The following is a 9,986-nucleotide window of genomic DNA, read 5'->3' as shown; positions in this document are numbered from 1 at the left end:
ATTAAAAATTAAATTTTTTTTACTATTATACTATTAAAATAGATTCTTAACATGCTATATATAACTAAATCCTAATAATGATGTTTTAAAATAGAGTAAACTACCATTTCTACCCACAAAAGTTGAAAACGTCGATATATTTACTCATAAAAAAAGGAAATTACCATTTGTACCCATAAAACATAAGTTTCATATAACAAAATTATTCAAACACTAAAAAATTACATAAAAATCTCAAAATTACCCTTATCATCATCCGCATCATCCACCCCTCCTTCTCTCCTTCCCTGTCTCACCTTCGCCTGAGCCAAACTCTGAGTTCAAAGGCACCACCACGTCATTTTCTTCATCATTACCATCACCATCACCACCACATAACTCAATTATCATCTTCTTCACATAAAGTAACAACAACAATAGAAAAAGCAAAGAGGAAAAACGAAGAAGACAGTGACCGATCCACATAAGAAGAAAATGCTATGAAATTGAGAAGGGAAAAATTTGTAGCTGCGGTGTGGTTTCAAACAGTGGAGGAGACATCGCAATTTTAAATTCGTTGCCCAATTCATCCACGCTCTTCACTGCTGTGAGTTTCCTATTTTTATTTTCTTCCCCTTTTCATAACTCAATCAATACAAAATCTGCAATCCCATAGTTACAATTTTCTATTTTCATTCAATGTTGTCTCTTTATATGTGTGTGTTTGCTTATCTTCTCATTTTAACTTGCATGTTGATTCTAAAAGAAGCCATTTTTTTGGATTGAGGATTCGAAGAAGAGAGAGAGAGAAAAGCAAATGATGATAAGGATAATTTGAGAGTTTTAGCAGAAGAGAATAGAGAGAAAGAGAGAAAGAAAGAAGTTAGCAGAGTTGACGCTGGCGGTAGCGAGGAGTTCAAAAAATGGAAGGAGAGAGAGAACGGAAAAAAGATGATGCAGATGATGATAAGGGTAATTTAAAAATTTTATGTAATTTTTTAGTATTTGAATAATTTTATTATATGAAACTCATATTTTATGAGTACAAATGATAATTCTTTTTTTTATGAGTAGATCTGTCAGCATTTTTAATTTTTGTGGGTAGAAATAATAGTTTACTTTTTAACATATTACTGGAGAAATTTTGTGATAAACATTGGTTGATGCATGTGGCAATAACTGATGGGTCTAGGTGTGGTTGTGAAGGCGAACATGTGTTGCTTCAATTTATTTACACTTGGCGTATTTATAAACTACTCTCCATTCCTCAACACCACTTGAAGGAACAAAACAAAGGGGTTAGGCCGTTAGGGGTAGTCCCCACTGCCTAACAGAATCTGTTACTACCTGCGGCTGGTCATGTAAATTAAGAATTCTAATTTATCTTTTTGGTTATCTTTTTAATATATAAATAAATAGATATATTATCTTTTAAAAAAATCGATAAAAAATGTAGAACTATTTTCATTTAAAAGTTAGAGAAATAATTAGAAGCATAAATTTGAATTTCCATTATTTTTCTAAAATAAATCCATATTATTTCAACATTTATATTTTATTATATTTTATGTTTAAAGTAATTCAAATCCTTCTCTTTTTTTTTTAAATATGTAAATTGTGTATACTGTGAATTTATGTTATTTTTCCAATCATAATATCCGTTTTTTAATGTTTTCTGTTTTTTATTATTAATAAACAAACACAATAATTTGCTAATTTCTTACTCCTATAAAAATAAAATAGTATGCGCGTTTTTTATACTTTTAAAGCATGTGCTAAATTTACTAGATTTTTGAAAAACTTAAGGTTTGTTTGAGTTTTGTTTTAAGTATACTTTTAAATTTTTTTAAAAAAATATAAAAATAGCAAATATGATATAATATAGATTTTATTATTTTAAATTTTTATAAAATCTTAAAAGTAAAATTTTTTTTTTTATTAACTGAAGAGTAGAGCTGGAAGTGAGTCAAACCAACTCATGAGTCAGCTCGAACTCGACTCATTAATAGCTCGATAAGCTAACTCATGAGTTGGTGAGCCAAACTTGAGCTTGGATTTGAATTCATAAATTAAATGAGTCGAGCTTAAACTTGGATAAGTTCAGCTTATTAGCTCGTGAATTGATTCGATTATATATATATAATATTAAAAGTATAGATTAAATGCATATATGATATGAGTATTAATAATTTAATATATATATATATATATATATATATATATATATATATTAAATATAAATTTATATATGTATTAATGTTTTTAATTGTTTAAAAATTTATTGTCATTTTTTATATATAATTTTGATGTAGGACATAAATAAAAAATTTATAATTGATAGATAAATAATATATTAATTTTTTTTAATATTTTTTAATATATATAAGTTAGAATTTATTGATATAGAATTATAGATTATATTTCTATTTCTATTATTTGAGCCAACTCGTGAACTCGAACCAGCTTATAAGCTTTCGTTGAGACGAATTTGAACTTATAAAATAAATTAAATTATTAATAAACCAAACTGTGAATCAAACTTAATTTTCGTGAGTCGAGCTTGAATTTGGTCTAAGTCGACTGAATTCAATTTAGTTCCAATCCGAGGTTTACTTCCAACCCTACCGAAGAGTGAAGACTTTACTCCATATAAATGTACTTGTATACTATGAGGCATGAGCGCCGAACCGCTTGTTGTACACGCTAGAAAGCTCTAGAAGGAAATATACTATGCTTTACCCGCCTAGGTTAACTCAAAAAGTATCCAATTTGATCTTCTTTATTTTTGGTGTCTAAAATTTTATCTAATTTATAAATGAGTTTATTATCACATGTCTTTTTATGTTAAATTTATTATCAAAAAGTGTTTAAAAGATAGAGATTCTTAATTTCTTATAGATATGATATGATATGATAGATCACAACATAAAAATAAAAAGGATTACTATTTAATGAAAAAAAAATTAACCGTAATTTGTAAAAAACAGTAGTAGATTATACACTCAAGACTCAAGACTCAAGACTCGAGTTCCCTCGGCTGAAGGTAGCGCCGCTTTTTCGCTTTCTTCTTCTTTCACCTTCTAGTTCCGGATTCTACATTTTGCGTCATTCATAACGTATGTGCATTTTGATTTTTGAGGTACCTAAAAGAATTTTCACTAATTGTGGCCACGCACTTCTTCTTCTTCTTCTTCAACATCATCGTCTAGGGTTTTGGTTTTTGACTTTTTGTTAGCATTTTATTTTACTATGTGAAAAGAAAACGACGTTTCCCCACACTTGTCAACAAACGTGGCACTAATTTTACATTAGCGTAGCTTACGCTTATTCTTTCTTTCTCGCCCTCGCCCCAACATACCCGGAGACCCTTCTCTATATTCCATTTTTTTATTTTTTTTTTAAATTTTGTTTTGTTATTTTGTTAAATCGGGGGGTTGAATCGTTGAACTCGGTTCTGAATTTTTATTTGATTTTGTTCTAACATTTGAGAAGAGAGAAAAAAAATGGTGGATTCAGAACGAGTCCAAAATCCATGGATGGCTTCCTCTTCCGACCAAGTTGCTTCAATTTCACAAGCTGAATTGAGTGCTCAAGCTCCGTTGTTGCTCGAATCTCCTTCTCTTCAGCCTCCGCCGTCGCCGCCGCAATCGTCTGACGCTAACAAATTGGGAATTGGCGAACGAGCTTTCTCTGCCGCAGGCGCCGCCTTCATCTCCGCCATTATTGTTAATCCCCTTGATGTTGCCAAGGTATAACAAAACCCTATTAATTGCTTTATTATGTATGCAGCTCGGAAGAATAGAAGGTGGTGGAAATTTTGTATTTGTTATTAACTTATTGTTGATTATCAATGAATTTAGGAACATACTAAAACCCTTTGCCCAAAGATTAGAACTTTTTTTAATGGCGTTTCGGTTATTTATTTATTTATGTTATGTATTGTTCTGATTGATTTTGTTGTTGCTGTTTAATATCAGACAAGGTTGCAAGCACAAGCCGCAGGGGTGGCTTATTCTCATCGCCTCAGTAATATGACCACTCGTATGGCTTGTTTTGGCCCTAACATGGTATGTCTCGAATTCAAAGAATTTGTATATAGTACTTCTCATTCACAAAATAAACAAATGTTGTGATATGCTATGTTGTGGATTATTTTGTAGTTGATTGTTTGCATGCTAGTGAGAGATTCCATGTTTATAGCTGCCTGTTTGAGCGATTAGTTTGACTGTTCTGGTGTTGTTTATCAGATGTTTGCTGATTTAAGATGTTCTCCTTCGTGTTCCCGGGCTGGAATCCATGGCACAATTTCGCTTTGTCCTCCTGAGTGTTTTCGGTACAAGGGAACATTTGATGTCTTGTATAAAGTTGTACAACAGGTTGGTGGTTTAATCTTATAGAATATAGACATAGGATGTGGACACCAAGTTTACTTTGTTATATATCTGTGCTTGAAGCTTTCATATGCTTGTTAGTTATTAGCTTTGTAAATAAGCAAAGATTGCATTAATCAATGGAAGGCTGGTATGCAGGAAGGATTTTCAAGGCTGTGGAGGGGTACAAATGCAGGCCTGGCACTTGCTATACCAACCGTAGGTTCACAATTCTATCAGCAATTTTCAGTGTTTTAAGCAGTCAACATTACATAATGAAGATAGAGAAATTGAATGACTTTTTAATTTTGTATTCTATGGTTGAATCACATTCACAGGTGGGAATTTACCTTCCATGCTATGACTTGTTCCTCAACTGGTTGGAGGAATTCACTGCAAGAAGTGCTCCAATGACAACTCCATATGTACCTTTAGTGGCTGGTTCATTGTCACGCTCCCTTGCATGTGCAACTTGTTATCCTATTGAACTCGCCAGAACTCGTATGCAGGTATTTAAGATAAATTGATGCATATGATATAACCTCGCCTACTGAGTGCAAGCATAAGACTTTACATTTTAGTTCCTATTATTTATTAGTAAAGTATGGTGCTTGCTTAAATCATGTTTATGAGTTTTTCCTTTGTTTTTGTGAATCCGTAATTCCGTGTACAGTATACACATATGTTCAATATGTTTCTCATGTATAAGTGCCAACATATATGCTCCTTCATTTTTAACTTGGGTTTTCTCCTCATGTTATGATTGTTGCTCATTGTTATATAACTTATGAGTGGTTGATTATTGCTTATTTGTTTTTGGATACATTATCCTGTCTTAACTGTGTGCACCTCTGTTATAGGCGTTTCAAGAGACTCAAGTTGGTAAAAAGCCTCCTGGAGTTTTTCAGACTCTTGTAGGTGTTGTTTCACATGTCAAGGGTTCAAATAGTCCTCCTCAGAACACCTGTAAGTATCTAGTTTTGTGACATTCTTAACATATCTGCCATAATAATGAAAACATTGTAGTAGACTCACTTCTATGTTAACTTTACATAGATAAGTAAGTTTGTCAAGGATTACAAAATTGACTAGTTTTTACATCTTCATATGGTTCATTAATTTTTTTTCCGAGTTGATGGTTAATGTACTTGAGATAACATTGAAGTCTTTGCCAATCAATTATTTAAATTTAGCTGGTTAATAAACTGTAGTTTTAGTTCTCTGGTATAAGCTAAAAGTGGGATTCTAGCTCCTTCCAATAGGAAAATCCCTCTAGAATGTGCTCATTTTTTGGATTAGCTGCCTGTACTCTTTTTCTGCCTTAATCATTTTCTGTAGCAGAATGTCTACATTCTTTTTTTTTTTTTCTTGGAATAAGATATCAATCCTACCTTCTAACTGATTCCTTGCAGGGCAAGGTTATCGTGTTCTGTGGACTGGTATGGGAGCACAACTTGCCCGAGATGTACCCTTCTCTGCAATTTGTTGGTCAATTCTAGAACCTGTGAGTTCCACTCCAAATCATTTACGCGAGAAGCTCTTCTTCGCAGTATTCTATATTTCTTATTCCAAATTGGGTTGCTCTGCAGACTAGAAGAAAACTCCTTAGCCTGGTAGGGGGTGATGATGCCGATGCATTGGGTGTTCTTGGGGCGAATTTTTCAGCTGGTTTTGTTGCTGGAACTCTAGCAGCAGGAGCTACATGTCCGCTAGATGTAGCGAAAACTCGAAGGCAAATAGAGGTTTGTTTCGTTTCTTGCTTTCAGTTATTCAAACTTAATCGAAGAAATGGGAACCCTATCTGGTCTTGTTCTAATATCATATTTTCTCTCAAAAAACGCAGAGGGATCCGGTGAGGCAACTGAGAATGACCACAAGACAAACATTGATGGAAGTTTGGAGGTATGATTGATATTTTGGAACACAGCCTTGATCAAATTTTGATTTTTCTGTATCTTGGGTGATTCCAACTGTGATTGGTGTTTGTTTCTTGAACAGAGATGGAGGCATGAAGGGACTGTTCACAGGTTTAGGTCCACGAATTGGAAGAGCTGGCCCCTCCGTTGGAATAGTGGTTTCATTCTATGAAGTTGTCAAGTTTGCTCTTCATTCACAACGCTAAATCATCATAACAAAACAGATTCTCTGATCAACTCGGAACTAACAACACAACACAGCACATGAAATAGCAAATTGTCAATTACATAAGGGTTAAATTAAATATAAGCCATGCATGCAGCAAGCAACTAACTTATAAGGTTCTTGAGCTTTTCTTGTAATTGTAATTTTGCTGCTTTGTCGAGCAGCACAAATTTTGTTGAGAACAACTCCTCTTCAATTGAAGAAGATTACGTCGGGAATAAAATTTGACCCGTTTTTTTTTGTCAGTTTCCTGAAGTATATTTTGTTTTTGGGTGGAACTAGTGGAGGAAATGGATTTTATTATTATTATTATTATTAAATGGACAGAAGAATAAACCATGCAAGTTGCAACGAAGTTGATGCGGCACCACACAATTGAGAAATGGAGTCCATTATGTTAAGGCTAGTTGGAGCAATATTCCTGATATCTTTGCTAGGAAATGTATTTAAATAAGTTTTAAAATTGTGATTTGGCTCCTTGAATTCGTAGATAAATGTATTTCGAATGTCTATCTTGTATGGCTAATTGACGCTTTATTTCATGTTTGAATATACTTAATCGATGAGATCTCACAGATAGTTATAAACAAAAGATAAATTTACATACATATTCTCTATCTATTTCCACTTTTGCATCTTCTTAGGGGGTGTCAGCACATTTTGATCGAAAAAAATTGAGAGAAGTCAACTGTTAGTCCAATTGAATTGCATAGTGAAATTTTTTCAATTATGCTACATAGATATCAAGAATTAGTTTTCAATTAATCACTATATAAATATATATATTTTGTTTATGAAAAGAATTGATTATATATTACTGTAAAGATATTTAATTATTCTATTATGATATGTATTAATTATTTCATTAGAAAAATATATAAAATAACATGTATACATATACATAAATATATAGTGATTAATTTGATAATTGAATTTTTTATTTATGAAGCATATTTTAAATTCTTTTACTTTTCAATTTTTTTTGTTCCATCATATTCCTTCCGTAATTCTAATAATACCATGTGAGGGCCTATGGCTGTTTTTTTTAATTCTTTCTAGCATTAAGTCAAATAAAGAAAGAAGAGCACATACTTAATAATCTTGCTATTTAAACCCGGTGTTAGTGGTCACTAAGTAAAATAAACAAATAAAAAGCAAGAGGAACCGAGAGTAAAATGAGAAAAAACAGAGTCTGAATGAAAGAGAATCATGAATCCAAGAAAATTTGCAAAGCAAATATATTTATAGGGCATAAATATCCCAACTAACCGACTAGTTAGTATACCTATCGAATAACAAAATACTAAGTACACACTAAAAATTAATTTAGCAAAACAATTTAACTAAATTTAGGTTGTTCAAACTTAAATCGATTCAAGTTAAATCGTTCATTCAATTCAATCTAAATAAAAAACTAATTAAAATCACACTAATTTAAATTTGATTAGATTATATTTTTAGCAAATTGCATGAATTGTATTGGATCATATTTCGAATTTACAATGTGATATAATATTATCTTTTTAATATTATATTTAAAGTTTACCTATAATATATTCAATTTGTTATATATTTTTATCTTATTTATGTATTATTATTATTATTATTATTATTATTATTATTTAGTGAATATTTTATAAATTAAAAAAATATTTATTTATTTATTTTAACCATCCTATAATTTTATTTCTATTGTTATATTCTTGTTGGTTTTCTAATATAGCATTGAAACTTGTTATGTCATTATTGATTATTTAAGATTTGATGTTGAGACTTATTATATATATTTATTTTTTTTTAATTTATAAAATCATAAATATATAATTCAATTCAAATTTTTTATAATTATTGAATTAGATTATCTAGAGAAATCATCCCATCCAAACCACATCACAAATAAAATTAATATTCGAATGAAATAAATTTTTAACTCAAAATTGATTCAAATTACACCACAAACGCCCCTAACTAAAATCTACTTATGGCCAATCATTTGCCTAAAAGCATTAGTTAAATTTATTATTCCCCCTTTTTCATACTACTTACGTAAGGTGATTTAAATTTTGTCATGGAGATGATAATCATCTTCAATGAATTTGGTCCCAAAAGAGGGAAAAAAAAAAAAAAAAGGAAGCTGTCAAATGTCATATTCAACAAGTATAATCAAATGGTGGTCATTTATTAATTCATAAATTAAAGAATATCTCTCATTTATCTATATTATAATTCGTTCCTTCATATTACGTATAAGTTATTCTGAATGAACAATAAATAAAACAAATAAATGAATATCAATAAAAAAGACAAGCCAAAAAATTATAATATCATTATTGGAGCTAGAAAAATAATCTAGGTATCCATAAATTGTTTCCAATTGAAGCACATATTCTCTTGTCAAAAAACCATTCTTCCTTCTTGTCAACAAAAATATTCCTCACAAGTGTTACAATAAATAATGCTTCTCTCTTATCAACACTAGCATTTTGTTTCCTTAACGATCTCTTAATGAATGAGGTAGGTGAGCACCAAAGCCAACAACATTAGAAGATAACCAACCGCTTGATCAATTGCGGTACCTACATTTTGCAAACAAAAGATAATTAAAAAAATGTAACCACCTGGAACAAATTAAATAATTATTTTGAACCTCAAAATCTTAGGACTTTAACAAAATGAATATTAAAAAATGTAAATAACAAATGACTCTTCAAAAATGTTTTGTTTGACAAATTAAACGAAACTTTTAGTTAATTTAGTTATATATTTATATACATTAAATTTATTTTATTATTTGCATCTTTTAATAATATTTTGTCAAAATGACTATTTATTTCTTAGAACATGATGAATTCAAAGAATAACAATAAAAAGAGGAATAAGAAAATTACCATCGTTTGTGTTTGTGGTGGGAATTTTACCAACATCAATAGATAAAGTGGCGGCTTCTTCTGAAGCAACCACCACTGATATAAGAGCCGCGTAAATGAGGCCCAAGAAGAAGACCACCCTCATTGAAGAAGCCATTTTTCTCTTACAAATATTATTTATTCTTTTTATTGTTCTCTCTCTCCCTTTGAGCAAAAGAAAAGGAGAGAGAGACCACACAAAAGTTGTAAGAGAAAAATGTATTGAGGGTGGTGAGTTTTACGGAGTACATGAAACTTCTTTTATAGTGATAATTGAGTGTGGATGTGAGGTGTATCCGCAAGTTTCGAAAATTCATGTTCAAATTAAGATTTTCTTTGCTATTTTTTTGGCTATTCTTTGGCCTTCAAATATGAGGAGAGGCCATTGTTACACATTTGTGGTTAATGCTACACGTGTGTTTTATTAATATATTTAAAAAATTTTCTTTTACTAAAAGGTTCACACTTTGTATATTCACACTTTCATGGCATTGTATTTATCTTGTTTATTAGCTTTTTTTCCCCCTTCTAATTATTGTCTTTTTTTTTTTCATACATCTTTAACAAATTTTGTATTAATAAATTCTAT

At 30.6% G+C, this 9,986-nt stretch overlaps 1 protein-coding gene and 1 long non-coding RNA gene across 2 annotated transcripts; one reads left to right on the top strand and one right to left on the bottom strand.

The window, feature by feature from the left end:
• The first annotated feature begins 3,004 nt into the window (after positions 1–3,004).
• Positions 3,005–6,736, top strand: MTM1 (manganese tracking factor for mitochondrial SOD2). Its single transcript, XM_088495165.1, has 10 exons — positions 3,005–3,728; positions 3,957–4,046; positions 4,227–4,355; positions 4,509–4,568; positions 4,688–4,858; positions 5,210–5,315; positions 5,762–5,853; positions 5,939–6,091; positions 6,193–6,251; positions 6,348–6,736. The coding sequence occupies exons 1-10, from the start codon at positions 3,483–3,485 to the stop codon at positions 6,469–6,471; spliced, it is 1,230 nt and encodes a 409-aa protein (XP_088351291.1). The 5' UTR covers positions 3,005–3,482; the 3' UTR covers positions 6,472–6,736.
• A 2,055-nt stretch (positions 6,737–8,791) lies between these two features.
• LOC107608489 (uncharacterized) lies at positions 8,792–9,749 on the bottom strand. The gene is made up of 2 exons (XR_001612881.3): positions 9,380–9,749; positions 8,792–9,067 (listed from the first exon to the last, which is right to left on the bottom strand). It is a non-coding gene; the product is annotated as an uncharacterized LOC107608489 (long non-coding RNA).
• Positions 9,750–9,986: the final 237 nt, after the last annotated feature.

The sequence above is a fragment of the Arachis ipaensis genome, chromosome B7, assembly GCF_059453495.1.
Source record: "Arachis ipaensis isolate K30076 ecotype BB chromosome B7, ASM5945349v1, whole genome shotgun sequence".
Lineage (NCBI taxonomy): Eukaryota > Viridiplantae > Streptophyta > Magnoliopsida > Fabales > Fabaceae > Arachis > Arachis ipaensis.
The sequence above is the reverse complement of the archived record's forward strand: the minus strand, read 5'-3'. Positions and strand labels throughout refer to the sequence as shown.